Source organism: Cherax quadricarinatus, chromosome 43, assembly GCF_038502225.1.
Source record: "Cherax quadricarinatus isolate ZL_2023a chromosome 43, ASM3850222v1, whole genome shotgun sequence".
NCBI classification, from domain to species: domain Eukaryota; kingdom Metazoa; phylum Arthropoda; class Malacostraca; order Decapoda; family Parastacidae; genus Cherax; species Cherax quadricarinatus.
Window position 1 is genome coordinate 11,917,478 of NC_091334.1, and position 16,342 is coordinate 11,933,819.

The 16,342-nt window shown below is 43.6% G+C and overlaps 1 protein-coding gene across 5 annotated transcripts in view; it reads left to right on the forward strand.

Annotated features, from left to right (window-relative positions):
- Positions 1–16,342, forward strand: part of LOC128694262 (ankyrin repeat domain-containing protein 50) — a 466,221-nt gene that overhangs the window by 428,229 nt on the left and 21,650 nt on the right. For 4 of the 5 annotated variants that reach the window (XM_070093575.1, XM_053784297.2, XM_053784300.2 and 1 more), the window contains exons 3-5: positions 6,205–6,277; positions 11,242–14,169; positions 15,808–16,006. In XM_070093575.1, coding sequence (XP_069949676.1) covers positions 11,348–14,169; positions 15,808–16,006 — 3,021 coding nt within the window. In that variant the 5' untranslated portion in view covers positions 6,205–6,277; positions 11,242–11,347. The remainder of the gene's footprint in view (positions 1–6,204; positions 6,278–11,241; positions 14,170–15,807; positions 16,007–16,342) is intronic. The other variant, XM_053784298.2, reaches the window with a different exon arrangement.

The window sequence follows — 16,342 nt, forward strand, 5'->3', positions numbered from 1 at the left end:
AGTAAGGGAGAGAGAAGAAGATGGCAAGGGAGAGAGGAAGATGGTGAGGGAGAGAGAGAAAGATGGTGAGGGAGAGAGGAAGATGGTGAAGGAGAGAGAGGAAGATGGTGAGGGAGAGAGAGGAAGATGGTGAGGGAGAGAAAGATGGTGAGGGAGAGAGGAAGATGGTGAGAGAGAGAGGAAGATGGCGAAGGAGAGAGAGGAAGATGGTGAGGGAGAATGAGGAAGATGGTGAGGGAGAGAGGAAGATGGCGAAGGAGAGAGAGGAAGATGGTGAAGGAGAGAGAGGAAGATGGTGAGGGATAGAGAGGAAGATGGTGAGGGAGAGAGAGGAAGATGGTGAAGGAGAGAGAGGAAGATGGTGAGGGAGAGAGGAAGATGGTGAAGGAGAGAGAGGAAGATGGTGAGGGAGAGAGGAAGATGGCGAAGGAGAGAGAGGAAGATGGTGAGGGAGAGAGAGGAAGATGGTGAGGGAGAGAGGAAGATGGTGAAGGAGAGAGAGGAAGATGGTGAAGGAGAGAGAGGAAGATGGTGAGGGAGAGAGAGAAAGATGGTGAGGGAGAGAGGAAGATGGTAAAGGAGAGAGAGGAAGATGGTGAGGGAGAGAGGAAGATGGTGAGGGAGAGAGAGGAAGATGGTGAGGGAGAGAGGAAGATGGCGAAGGAGAGAGAGGAAGATGGTGAGGGAGAGAGAGGAAGATGGTGAGGGAGAAAGGAAGATGGTGAAGGAGAGAGAGGAAGATGGTGAGGGAGATATTTTTAGATCCTGTCATCCTGTGGAAAGTAACGCAAGAGAATATAGATACACGAAAGGCCTAGGAACTAGGGCACGAAAGGCCTAGGAACTAGGGCACGAAAGGCCTAGGAACTAGGGCACGAAAGGCCTAGGAACTAGGGCACGAAAGGCCTAGGAACTAGGGCACGAAAGAGTTGGCAGGAATATATGTAGAGATATATCTACACTTGGCTTATCCATTGCTAAAAAATTTAGGATATTTGCTTAATATGTCTGGTATCTTATTTTTATTAATAAATTACCTTGACATATCACGTACGTTATTATACTTTCTTTCTCTGTCTTAGTAAGTGGAAAATAAAGCACAAAGTGTTCAAGACAATGACCATAAGACTTAGCAGCACATATTTTGTATTTGGTTTGGTCATCATAATGTGTGCGTACCAAACTGCCAGTACTTGTGACCAAGCCTAAGTCTGGCTACTACAATATCAGTGTGTGTGTCTGCCAAACTGTCAGAAGTACTTGTAACTAAGCTTAAGCCTGGTTACAATATCAGTGTGTGTCAAACTGTCAGAAGTACTTGTAACTAAGCTTAAGCCTGGTTACAATATCAGTGTGTGTGTCAAACTGTCAGAAGTACTTGTAATTAAGCTTAAGCCTGGTTACAATATCAGTCAGTGTGTGTGTCAAACTGTCAGAAGTACTTGTAATTAAGCTTAAGCCTGGTTACAATATCAGTCAGTGTGTGTGTCAAACTGTCAGAAGTACTTGTAACTAAGCTTAAGCCTGGTTACAATATCAGTCAGTGTGTGTCAAACTGTCAGAAGTACTTGTAACTAAGCTTAAGTCTGGCTACTACAATATCAGTCAGTGTGTTCACATACAAGTTGCTCCGTAGACATGCTTATCTACGTTTATTTTATCATAGTGAGTGATAGAGCTACTCAGGTTTCTAACTGCATTCCTATGTTATTCATTTATATTATTTACTTCTTTCTCAGTTTCATTCCAAATGCTAGACACAGACATACCAAAAGTTATATTCTACATTTTCCTTCAGGGTACTCTCTCTTTGATTAACTTATTCAGTGTCCGATGGAATCCATAAAAAATGTACATTGATTCTCTTTTCTCTGATTTTGAAGTATCTTTACCCGGCTTCTCCACAGAACATCTTGTTGCGATTCAAATGCTCTCAATGATGTCATAAGCTGAGTGCCATTAGGATGGCAGACAATTCGGTTTGTAGTGTAGACGCCCAGTTCTCAACTCTTATGACTAACTCAACATAGTTGCCAGAGTTCTTATCTAGAGAGGTGGCAACAAGAGTAGATGCAGCCCTGCCAGTACACTCCTGCTTACATTCATTACTCTGTATAAAGAGAAAGATGTTGAGGGAGAGAGGAAGGTGGTGAGGGAGAGAGGAAGATGGTTAGGGAGAGAGAGAAGGGGGGGGGGGGGGAAGGTGCACCTTGGTTGGCACTAAGATCGACCTTGGCATTGAGTGTTGGCATTGTCGTCACTGTGCCCCCCTCCCATTCCCTACTACCCTCTATGCCCTCCACCGTTCATACCATCCCACACAAAAATGTTGATACACACGTTAGTGGAAGGAAGCCCTGAGAGCTACTGAACCCACATTGCACATGTCTCCAGTTTTTTTTTTTTTAAATCAGTGCGGAATATGACTAGAAATCCTTGTGTGATTTTTTCAGATATCATAGATGGTAGACAATGGGGCTGTAGGAACTTTGAGCATGACTGTTTATTGATAACAATTATGATGTAAAGCCTATTATGTATTCAAAGGGATTTTTTTAGAGGGAATCACAGAACAGTAATGGAGGGAAGATGGTTAAGGCCCTTGTTGTCTAGCAGTTCGGGTGTGCTAGATAACATGATAACAAAAATGCTAAAATTGTCAGGTGAGCCGCACTCCATGGTTAAGTGGGGCTCATGTTGATGCAAAAACTCCTCATGACGTACACTAAATATTCTGTGGAGAAGAAGCCTAGACACTGGAGTCATCCCACAGTCATTAAAAACCACTGATATTATCCGTCTCCACAAAGATGGTAGTAAAACAATGGCAAAAACTACAGACCAATAGCTCAAACGTCCTACATTGTCAAGAATTTTTAGAGGGTTTTAAGAAGCATGATTATCTCATTCATGACATAGCTGTGGACATAAATCATAGCACTGTATCATCCTTTGTAGACGATACTAGATTTTGTATGAAAGTGGCATCCATATCAGCCTTCAAGCTGATATAAACCAAGTCTTTAAGGGTGCTACTGACAACAATATGATGTTTAATGAGGACAAGTTTTTAATTACTACGTTACAAAAGGATTGAGAAAATAAAAAGATTAGAGTACTCAACAAACTCAGATCACTAAATAGAACTTAAGGGAAATGTGAAAAACATGGGAGTGATAATGTCAGAAGATCTCGTGTTCAAGGAGTACAATAATGTTGTTATCGCAACTGCAAAAAAATAATAAAGTTGGATAACTAGAACCTTCAAAACAAAAAAATGTCAGGCCAGTGATGATACTCTTTAGGCCACTCACTCTCTCGACGCTGGAATATTGCTGTGTACTAACGGCTTCCTTCAAGGCAGCTCATAGAAACTCTTGACAAGCAACTAAATTACTGGGAGGGCTTGAAGTCCCTAAAACTGTACTTCTTAAAACGTAAGCTAAAAATATACATCATAATTTACACCTGGAAGATACTGGAGGGATTGGTACCAAACCTGCAAACGAAATAATTATGTATGAACACAGAGGCTCGGCAGACGGTGCAAGATAACTCCAATGAAAAGCTAGGAAGCGGTGAGTACACTGAGAGAGAACTAGTAGTATTATGGGACCACTACTCTTCAACACTCTTTCTTCATGCATAAGGGGAAATTACCAACAAATTTCTAGTTGTCTGGGACTAGACTGCTGGGGCTTTGACCTCCGGAAGCGACTCCAGGTAAGCTGCAGGTAAACCTACCGTTGGAGAATGCTTAACAATGTCCTTGTTGTCTTACTGAAGTATCGCAGCTAAAACTCATATATTACATTATCACATGTATACAGCACATCCTGTGCGATGGAATATAACAGGGAAATATAAGAACATAAGAAAGGAGGAACACTGCAGCAGGCCTGTTGGCCCATACTAGGCAGGTCCTTCACAGAGCCATCCCACTAATAGAATATTTGCCTTCATAAGATCATAAGAAATAAGGAACACTGCAACAGGCCTACTGGTCTATGCGAGGCAGCTCCAATTCTCCCCACCGGCTTAAGCCAATGCCTTGACCTAGTGAGGTCAGACATGTCACTTAAGGGAGGAGCACTGCGTCCGACCTAGTAGCTAGTCAGGTCCATTTCACACCCACTCATAAGAACATAAGAACACAAGAAAGAAGGAACACCGAAGCAGGCCCACCAACCCACGCGAAGCAGGTCCATGTCCCCCCCCCCCGGATAAGCCCAATGACCCACCTAGGCAAGTCACTTCCACTTAAGGAAGGAACACGGCATCAGACCTAGTAGCACAAGCTAGTCAGGTCCAACTCACACCCACCCACACCCACTCATGTATTTATCTAACCTATTTTTAAAACTACACAACGTTTTAACCTCTATAACTGTACTGGGGAGTTTGTTCCACTCATCCACAACTCTATTACCAAACCAGTACTTAACTATATCCTTCCTGAATCTGAATTTTTCCAACTTGAAACCATTGCTGCGAGTCCTGTCTTGGCTGGAAATTTTCAGCACGCTATTTACATCCCCTTTATTTATTCCTGTTTTCCATTTATACACCTCGATCATATCATCCCTAATTCTACGCCTTTCGAGAGAGAGCAGATTCAGGGCCCTCAGTCTATCCTCATAGGGAAGATTTCTGATACATGGGATCAACTTGTCATCCTCCTCTGTACGTTTTCCGGATTTAGTCTACACTATGTAACTAGTATACAGGTGGGGAACAGGACACTGCTTGTCGTCCATTATGTAACATGTAGAATATGGTAGTCACACACTGCATGTTCCTCCGATGCTGGGTCACCATAGCGCGTTAATGGGGCTTTAGTGATTTGTGCCTAGGTCCTCCTCTCTAGGAAGAGTGTCACTCTTTCCATAGTGCGCTTACCTTATTAAGAACCCATTATCTTTTTTTTTGTCGTAAATGGTGGAGATATTTCCTCATTTGTTGAAATTTGCTGACAGTGCCGCTGACACAGAACGAATTATGTACAGTGGAACCTCTGGTCACGACCATATTTTTTTCCAAAACTCTGGTCGTGACCCGAACCTAATTTCCCCATTGGATTGTATGTAAATGCGATTAATCCATTCCAGACCCCTACGAACTGTATGCAAATATTGTTTTTTAAGATTTTTAGGCACAAAAATAGTTAATTATATCATAGAATGCACAGTGTAATAGTAAATTAAATGTAAAAACCTTGAATAACACTGAGAAAACCGTGAACAACAGAAAAAACTAACATTGCATGAATCTTTTCTAGACCCCTACGAACCGTTAGCTGTAAACAGTCTTTTTTTTTAAGAGTTTTAAGAGACTTTTAATGGCTGAGAAACGAACTCCATTATTTATTGTCCGATTTTTTTTCATTTTTGGTGTACGTTAAGAAGCATCTTTCCATTATACATTATCCACGTTTAGATAATCGACGAAAATGAGTGCGCACCGGAAAAAAAAAATAAGAGAAAATAAGTCATTCTAACTTTTTTGGGTTATGCTAGGTTCTCTACACATATACTGCTATGTATGATAATTTATGTAACTATATTTGTGTATACCTGAATAAGCTACACTACGTTTTGTCTAATATAAGTACCCAGGAGGGAATAAGAGGATAATACTTTATCCCTTATCCTCGAGTTCACATCAAATAAACGCACGTGTGACCAAGACCGACTACAAAGCGAGGGTCTTTGTTAGGTGTACACAAACAGCAGGAAGTGGGGAAAATTGGCGTGTGCAAAAAAAAAAAAAATTGTGCAGAATGTGAAAATTGGCGCGACTGTGTTTGTTCGGCACCCGATTATATGTTCATGACCAGATGCAAAAATTTGGCAAATTTTCTGGTCGTGAACCGATTTGTTCGTGTTCGGAAGCCTTCGTGACCAGAGACTCCACTGTATATAGATTGCGGAATGTGAAAAAATAATTAGAACAATTTAACTTGCTTTGTGATTATGATTTATATAATGAGATTAATTTGTCATAGTGTCCCTTTCATTATGTTAGAAATGGAATAAATTTAAAAGCGCTAAATTACTAAACGGTTCTAGCGTTTTTGTGAATAAAAACCAAGTCAAAAACACTGCGTATGTTCCTACTGTATAACTCATGGAGAATTTCATACCACACATTACAGTGGTTCCCCATCATGTAACCCTCTAATAGACGTTTATTTTGTATTTTCAGGTGTGGTGGGTTGTGTGGGTGTTGATGTGATGCCAGGCTGCAGGTGGTGTACACCTCGTCAGCAACAGTCAAGGTATTCACTGAGTTAAAATTTAGGACAACCTTTAAGTTTTTTCCGGGTAGAAGTTTAAATTTGTACAATTGTTTTGAGGGCACAAACAACTCTGCACTATTCTGGTTGCAAACCTTTGCACCTTTTCAAACTCTTGAACATGCGTGATCAAATGGGGGCTTTAATTAAACTTGCTCTACATGTTCTTAGGTCTAACGTTTAATATTGAGCCGTGTCACGTGTCTGACAGAATGTAAAAAAAAAGGGCCCGCAAAACCAGTGGAGGAAGTTAGAATATGTTAGGTTAGGCTACATATTTTTTTAATATTTGCTCAAAAAAAAAAACAAAATGGTTATAAATGACCATAATTTTTAAAGGGGTGGACCGGTAAGCCAGCGGAAGGCCTCGGTCAGATGACCAAAAGCTCCAAAGGCGGGTCATCATCTGACTAAGACCCGCGTCAGGAAACATTTGTCCTGTTTCCTGACGAACCTTACCTAACCTAACCTAATATTTGCTCAACAAAATACTATCTCAGCTGCAAAATCAAATTAATATTTTGCAATTCCATCTATAATTTATGTTGAAATTGGCCGAGTAGCTGTCATAAACTATTACCCAGTGTTTACTTCCATTTTTATTTCCGTCGTTGTCGATACTTGTAGACCCTCTCAGTCTGTATTCCGTTTCCGGTCTTTTCTCCCCTTTCCCTAATTTTTTGACCTCGAGAGAAGGGAAGTGAGGGGGGGGGGAGCTAGCTAACAGCCTACGTCTGCCTGCACTCATAGTTCTACCTCCTCCTTCCTCTACTTCTCGACCTTATGTCACATCTGTTGCCTCCCCCACCAACGGCTTTCTCGTTCAGACATTCGTTCACACCCAACAACATTATATTATCATTGTGCCCAAGACCAATGCAGAATAATAAAAAAAAGTGTCATGTACGCAGTGCTGCCATCTTCTAACCTGCTATCATCCACTCTCCGTCCACCCACAGTCCAGCCCCTTCACGTACAGAAAACAACCGATTCCCAGAATTCCATAAATTTATGCCCTGTTCTATTTGACATACCCGTGCTATATTGATTTTCTATTTGTGTACTCAATTTGCATCCGGGTCAGTGTGCTTCCATTGATGGGTCGTCTTGAATAATGGATGAGGGAGGCGTTGGAGTGGCGGCGCGCACTTTAAACACACACACACCTGGTTAATACCCGCGCCACGTCAAACCTCCATTTATTTTCCCGTCATTAATTAAGCCTTTTGTTGTGGATTTTACCGGAAATTGTAATTTTATGCATATATATATTTTTTTAGCTAGGGGGCTGAGGAAGTCCCTGGAGGATGAGGTCTTGGGGTGTGTAAGGAGGTCCCTGGAGGATGAGGAGGTCCTGGAGCGTGTAAGGAGGTCCCTGGAAGATGAGGTTCTAGGGTGTGCAAGGAGGTCCCTGGAGGATAAGAAGGTCCTGGAGTGTGTAAGGAGGTCCCTGGAGGATGAGGAGGTCCTGGGGGTGTAAGGAGGTCCCTGGAGGATGAGGAGGTCCCTGGAGAATGAGGAGGTCCTGGGGTGTGTAAGGAGGTCCCTGGAGGATGAGGTGGTCCTGGGGTATGTAAGGAGGTCCCTGGAGGATGAGGAGGTCCTGGGGTGTGTAAGGAGGTCCCTAGAGGATGATGAGCTCCTGGAGTGTGTAAGGTCCCTAGAGGATGATGAGATCCTGGAGTGTGTAAGGAGGTCCCTAGAGGATGATGAGATCCTGGAGTGTGTAAGGAGGTCCTGGAGTGTGTAAGGAGGTCCCTGGTGGATGAGGAGGTTCTGGAGTGTGTAAGGAGGTCCCTGGAGGATGAGGAGGTTCTGGAGTGTGTAAGGAGGTCCCTGGAGGATGAAGAGGTCCTGGAGTGTGTAAGGAGGTCCGTAGAGGACGAGGAGGTCCTGGAGTGTGTAAGGTCCGTGGAGGATGAGGAGGTCCTGGAGTGTGTAAGGTCTCTGGAGAGTGTGGAGGTCCTTGGATCATGTAAGGATGTCCCTGGCGAGTTTAAGAAGGTCCTTGAAACGTTTCAGATTCTGGAGTGTTTGAAGTCCCAAGAATGTTTTAAGGACCATGGAATGTTTAAGGCCCGGGACTTAGTCTCGGGAAAGTTTAAGGTTTTGCGAATATTTAAGGTTATGTGAACGTTTAATATCTCGGGAAAGTTGCAGGTCTGGGTAACGTTTTAGAACGTCCGAAAATGAGGCGGGAACGTTGAACAGGACCTGGCAACGTTGTGTCGCTGCATAATGTCATACGTTAGTAAACACAAACGATATTGTTGCATCACTTTCGTCATCTTTATATAAGTGTATTTCCTGTAGCTGTGGTAAAACTAAGACCAGATGCAGGCCGCTATTTTTCAAAGTTATTCAATACTCATGCATGTTGGATGATAGTATATTCTGCCCACAACCTAATGGATCCGGGCTAGATTCCTGGGCAGGGCGAGACGTATGGATAGGTTGCCTTAGCCCTGCTGTTCCATTTCACCTAGCAGTAAATAGGTACCTGGGTATAAGTAAAGTGTTTGAGGGTCGTGTCCTACATGTCGGGTTTATGAAATGAGCCGAGGTAAGATAATTGCTTGGTTGGGGGGGGGGGGAAGGAATGGTACTCGTGTAATCTAGTATCACAACGCTAACTCTGTAACAGCTGACAACACTAAATGCAAACTCAGATAAATTCGATCACTATATGACCGACCAAGGTTATCCCACACCCAATAACATTTAATCTGTACTTCGGCATATCTCCAGAGATATTTTTAATTTAATAATTAATAATAAAGGGGTTGGTTGTTTAAGTACAACATTCTACGGAATCATCCCGCCTAGTTTAAAATGACTATAAATCTCTGGAATACTGCACAGTAATACGTGATTAGAATTATAGATCATCATTTACAAATAATTAATGGTCCAAGTCAGACCGAAACGTCGTCGTAAGTTTCTTTCTCCTATGTGCGGGTTATTTGTCTTGTTCCATTTACGGCATTTTTTTTTTTTATAAATCATCATATCTGTAAATTTCTGGCAAGACAGCTATTGAATGAACGATGGAAAATATTTCCTTTTATTTTTTGGATCATCTTACCTTGTTGGCAGACGGCCGGTGTGGGAGAAGAAATATGGAAGAATATAAATATAATACAAATTTATGGAACAATGCTAGTATATAGAATAATCATTAGTTACTGGAACTCTCGTTCTGTGGAAGTGGAGGAAGAACTAAGCACTGACTCGTCACTAAAAACGTTTATTTCACTATGCATTACCTCTGAGGTTACGTCATCTGCTGGATGTTCCTCCTTGTAAACTCTATCCTATCGTTGAAGAATTTTTAAAACGAGACAATAAAATTGGATAGGAAGAGGCGTACCTTAACATTGTCTACTTGTTGATGGTGGTTTCAGACTAGGCCTCCTGGTAACAGCCTAGTTAGATTGTTAACACTAGGCTCACCAATATTTAACCCGCCATAGTGTGTAAGTATGGTTTATTCTAGTATATCCCACACAGACCCCATTATCATGTATTGGTACTTCTTTCTCCACACCTCCTGTTATTGACACTTCTAAACACTAAGCTGCTTTTTATTATTGTAAGTCATTAATTAGCATTTATTTTATTATTATTGTGAAAATTATTATTATGTGAGGAAATCACCTGCATGAGGTTTACATGGTATTACCTGAATTATTACAGGCAAGTAATTTGGGTGAGGTAAGTGGGACTTTATCACAGTAGGTTACTGAACTGTCCCTCCCTCGATGCCCACTTCATCACCACTCTCACAAAAAGCTAGACCTGGCATTAAATTAATAATTATAATATTAAAATCAGCTACTCTAGTAAATTAAAGTTGTGTGGACTATATGATTAGGCTTGTTGTGGACACAAAAGAAATTGGTATTAACACTTACCTTTTAATTACTGGAAGACACTCAATACTGATGGAACACATCCTAACTATACCCTAACAGCTAGGATTTAAAGTGGCCAACGCAAAAACTTCAGTACATTATGGGTAAACGTCACTTAACTAAGTTGTGTTGTTGAGAAGGGCTCATTAAAGTCCTTTATTTTTCCTTCCACACGCAATTCTTGAGGTCCTGCAAATTTCCTGTCCCAATTCTTCAGCAGGAAACATTAACATGGGTTCCTATTACAAATTCAAGCCAAAACACCCCAATTTGGCCTCGGAAGACACTGAATTACAATACACAATTAAGTCCAGTGTTCATTCATTAAATTCAATATGGCGTCTCCCGTCCATGTCACTCTCCAGCTCTTCCACACCCTCCTTCACTTAAAATTTCTCGAAGGGTCCAAATAGCATCACATTTTAATATTCAATTATTATATTATTAATTTATATGTTCTACCTTTAGGAAAATCATGTAAAACAATTTCCACAATTATTATTATTCGTGGGTTAGCGCTGAACTCTGGGGGTCATGTAGTGTTAAGGAATGGGGGATGAGTTGGCCCAAGGAAGAGGATGGTAGCTTCAATTCCTTGGATCAAGAGCCTTTAAACAGCATCAAAGCAAAACCCTGTTGTTAAATTCTTTTTTATGAACGAACAGGAATGTTTTCAAGTTACTATTATCAGGTATGAATTGAGTAGTTGTGTAATTCTAGCGTTGCATAAACCAACCATATATGTTTTCAGTGTGTTTACAGGGGTGAAGTCATAGCTCCTGCCCCCGACTTTCATTTTTTATATACTGATTTCACGCCTCCAAGGCCCGATCATTTTACTCCTGCGTATAAGTTTATTTAGGCACATGTACATATAGGTACAATTATAACCCAAACAAAGGATAACCCAAAAAGTGACTCTTTCTATTGGGGTCCTTGTAGTGTGAGAGGACAGTAGATTGAAGGTTACAGTAGTGCAGATGTGTAACCTAAATGAAGGACTACAGTAATGTTACTATTGTGTTGTTTCAGGTGGTGATGGGTGGTCGTTGTGGGTGAGGGCGGTGTCGGGTGTGGGCCAGGATGAGTCTTCCCCTGGACGTGCCCTGAGCCCCGCCCCTCACCCGCCACCGCCGCCATGGCTGCTGATGGCGTGCCGGGGCGGCGCTTCTTGTGCCGCGAGTGGGCGTGGGCCAAACTGTGGGCGTGCCTGGAGCAGAGGCCCGCAGCCAAGACCTGTGGGGCCCTACTGGTGGGCGGCCCCGGGACGGGCAAAACCGCCCTCTGCACCGAGCTGGTGACACCGTCGGCATCACACGGCCGTCATGCCACTGCCCTTCAGGCCCGCCTGGTGGCACACCACTTCTGCCACGCCCACGACGCCGCCTCCCTCAGCGTGGGCTGCTTCATCCAGTCGCTGGTGACGCAGGTGGGAGAGTCTTCCCTCCTGGCTGGGTATGGCACCAAGGTGGTGGAGGCTGAGGTGCGTAATGCTCTGGAACCTTGCACGCTACACTCGAACCCTGATGAAGCATTCCGGCGAGCTGTGCTTTTTCCCCTGCTGGAACTTGACCCGCCAGATCGCACCCTTCTGCTGGTGGTGGACAGTATAGATGAGACGGATCTGCAGCCGGCGCTGACAGGCGCCCCTCGTGAGGGTAGTAACACCGAAGTTAGTAACAATGGTCCCTCGCGCACTATCGCTGAGTTACTGGCCACACATCACCACCTGCTTCCTCAGTGGCTGCTGCTGCTGGTAACGGCGCGACGAGGCTCTCGCACCATCATCAGGCAGTTTGCGGGCTTCAGGAAAGTGGCACTAGATGACCTGCGTCGCGGTCACGTGGTCCGCGATGTGCAGCAGTACATTCTGTGTCGCCTGGACCGCGAGCCCGCCCTCAGGCACCACCTCTCTCGTGAGACGGCAGAAATGCTGAACCAGCTACACATTAAGAGCAATGGGTGCTTCCTCTACCTGGAGCGTGTGTTAGACGGTGTAGCCGAAGGCTGGGTCACGTTACGTGAGATCAGACACATTCCCGGCACGCTCAATGGTCTCTACTTGTGGCTGTGTCAAAGGCTGTATCCCCGGAGGCACTTCCAGCGTGTAGTACCCTTGCTGTCTGTCATTTTGGCTGCTCGCGCGCCTCTCACCAAGGAAGAATTGCGGCTGGCTGTGGAGACTCGTATTCCCACACTCTCAGACGAAGACTGGGGCAAGCGGTGGTCCCTCTTAACCCGTGTCTTGTCAGTCGAACACGACCAGCGGGTCCTCCTCTTCCACCACAGCTTCGCAGAATGGCTGCTTGATGTCAAACACTGCACTCAGAAATATTTGGTAGATGTTGCTGACGGGCACGCCATGTTGGCCATGCGTCTCTCCGTGGACGCGCCAACACTAACAGTAACTCAGGTGCACCAACTGGCTCTTCACCTCTCACGCATCCACCTAGAGCCACCCCTGGAACAGTACCATCTGCCTTTATGGATGGTATCGTGTGGCGTTCCTCTGAACATCTGCCATGACCTGCCGCCTCCCAGAGATCCCCGCGCATTGAAAATACTTCAGGAAGCTGGTGCTACTCTACCTGACGACCATCCACAAGATGATGAGGACGAAGATGAAGATGAGGATGATGATGAAGAAGACGAAGAAGACGAGGTAGAGGAAGGTGGAGAGGAGGAGGAGGAGGAGGAAGCACCAGCCACTGATATCAAGTATGAGGAATTAGAGCAGGAAGATGAGGTCGCGGAAGGTGAGAATGAAGTGCTCGATGTGCCAGAAAAGTTGCCTCAGGACCAGGAGGCCGAGGGAATAGTGTATCCAGATAAAACTGATCAAATAATATGTGATATAGATAATATGCTTATTAAGGAAAAGTCTGCCAACGAAGATAAAGAAAAAGACGATGAGGAGGAGAAATTGAAAATGGACCTAAAAGAGGCAGGTGAAAAAAGTGACAATGAAAATGAAAAAGATGATGAATACGTAACTATGGTGCCTCTCCCAGGAGAGATTGTCAATGGTAGCACGGGTGGTAGGCGGAGTACAGAGGGAGGTGTTAGTACGAATGGTCGACATAGTACCGGAGGGCGTCAGAGTACGAGTGGACGACAGAGCACTGGTGGTCGTCAGAGTACAGGGGGGAGACAGAGTACAGGTGGTCGTCATAGCAGTACCGGAGGACGCCATAGCAGTGACCACAGCAACAGCAGTAGCAGACGACGGGAGCGACGCAGACGGCGACACAGGGAAGACCCCCTATACCCATACCTGCGCGGTGGTCCTGTAGACCAAGTTGATAGTGCTGGTCGCTCTCTGCTGCACAGCGCCTCTCACCAAGGTGATGCGTCACTCGTGCGTCTTCTGCTGGAGCGAGGTGCCTTCCATGGCCTCCAGGATAGAGCTGGACAGACGCCATTAAATTTAGCAGCGCGTCACGGCCACGCTGAGGTGGTAGCTGTCTTACTGGCAGCCGGTGCTGACGCTGATCATGCTGATGCTGACGGCTGGACGGCACTAAGATCAGCAGCGTGGGGCGGTCACAGTGGGGTGGTGAATGCCCTACTGGCTGGTGGCACCCAGGTGGATTTAGCCGATGGAGACGGTCGCACAGCGTTAAGAGCTGCCGCCTGGGGTGGTCACGAAGACGTTGTATCAGCTCTCTTACGTCATGGTGCTGCTGTCAATCGAGCTGACAGCGAGGGTCGCACGCCCCTCATTGCTGCAGCATACATGGGACACTCAGAGATTGTGGAGGCTCTGCTGGAAGCTGGCGCTGACGTGAATCACGAAGATGTTGATGGTAGAACAGCTCTGAGTGTGGCGGCTTTGTGTGTGCCAGCCAGTGAGGGTCACACAAGTGTGGTGACCACACTGCTGGAGCTGGGTGCTAAGGTCAACCACCAGGACCACGATGGTCTCACTCCACTCCTCGTTGCAGCCTTCGAGGGTCATACGTAAGTACAGTACTTTAGTTCTTAGGTACAGTGTCTAGCTTTGGATAACAGTGTATTAAACTATATTCCTCTACCACAGGGCAAAATGTTGCTTTACTTATCGCAGGGTAGATGAATGAGATACGTTCAGTATTTGGGTATCTGTATTACCGAGATGTTTCGCCTCCACGGCAGGCTTCTTCAGTCAAATGTAGAGGAACTGAACACCAGAAATTACTTCTCCAATTCATGCACTGAAGAAGTTGCTGCATAGGCGAAACTTTTCGGCAGTGAAGGTTCCTAAGTGTTGCACCTGTCATATTCATCATCCTATAGTTCTTGCCTCAGTGATACTACCTGGAAGTTTGTTCCATTTATGTAAATTATTATTATTATAATCAAAAAGAAGCGCTAAGCCACAAGGACTATACAGTCCATTTATGTAAAGCTCTCTTGCCAAATCAGTACTTCTCAATATCCTTTTAAATGTGAATTTCTCCAACTTCAGTCCATATCTGTGAGTTTTGTTTTGGTTAGATATTTTCAACACTTTTTTTTTTATATCCCCCTTAATTCCTGTTTTCCATTCTACGTCTTATGTCATACTGTGGGGGACTGAGAGTGAACGTGACACCCATTGCTTTGGCAGAATAATTGTGTGATTAGGTACTTAGTTACTGCCACTTAAGAGGCCACCCACTTAGTAAATGGCAAATTTAGGATCAACACTTCTGAAATCTACTTAAGATGCCAAGGAGTGTGCAAAAGCCATCTTACCATTAAGTAAAAATTAGATTAACTTTTTAGGACAATACCACTTAATCATTTAGTGTAATTATTTTTAGGGATAACGTCAAACCACAATAAAAGGGAATGCAAGATTTTTTATTAATATTTGTATTCAATTAGTCTAAATTTAGTCCTATTATTGAGTACTAGGATATCAACCCTGATTTTAAAGGAAGAATGTGATTATCTCTTTCAGGGAAGGCTGAGAAAATACAGACCACTCCATATAGTGAAATATACTTACAGGATTAGCATAATACCTCTAAGCTTTGGTGAGGCTTTTCAAGACTTAGTATTCTTTATGCTCTCACTATAGCTCCTTCCCTCAGGAGGAACCTGCGACAAGGTTCCCCAATGAAAGCTTGTTCTGCAACATGTCTTTGCTTCACTATTGTCGCCAATATGCCATTTAGATCTGCTGACACTTTACAGCTAAGCATATGAGCACATTTATAAGATTATCAGATAAAGTAGGGAGCATCTATAATAAGAATTAGTTATAGTATACAGTGAAATTAAAAATCTATGGTTATTTCATTTGTGTACAAAAAGTCACAATACTGTTCCTGAAACAATTGAAAACTAACCTACACAAATTGGAAATGATTATATTCTCCATGATAATAGTAGAGGACGAGCCAGAATATTTAGGCTTTTCATTTTCAGTTTTTGAATTAGCTATGAATTCATTTGTGTAGGTTACCAGAACTTTATTTGAAGACAGTTCCAAACAAGGCTCTTGGTGCTACCCACACAGGCCAGCATAGGCACAGCCTGGCTGATCAGGACCTAATTTGTGTATGTAATTATAGGCAGGTAAACTCTTATTCATTAATAAATATTGTTGCTACAGAATTGTGTCTTTCACAGAGAAGTGTGTGAATTATTGCTAGAATATGAAGGAGATGTGGATCACGTTGATCACTCTGGGCGAACTCCTCTGCTAGCCGCTGCATCGATGGGTCATGCAGCAGTTGTGGAGCGTCTTCTGTTCTGGGGTTGCTATGTTGATCATATAGATGCTGAGGGACGCACTGTTCTCAGTGTTGCTGCTGCCCAAGGTTCACAGGTGAGTCATGTTGTATAACTGTACAGTTAGGTAGTATGTTTCACACCTAGCAGATATGCTAAATGACTTGCACAGATTTACCACTTCACATGAACTTTATAGAACTACACATTATTATTAAATTTGTTTTATGCACATATCACATGACAATGGATTTAGGGTTGTTTTCATTTATAATAATACTCATTACTGTACTATTGTATCCATGCAACATAAATTGTTAAAATTTTTGTAGTAGTTCTTTGGTAATTGCACTATTAGGTACAAGATTTAAATTTTCTTTGAGTATCTGGTAAGGAGACATGTTGGGTATGCCACTGGCTCATAGTTAATGTG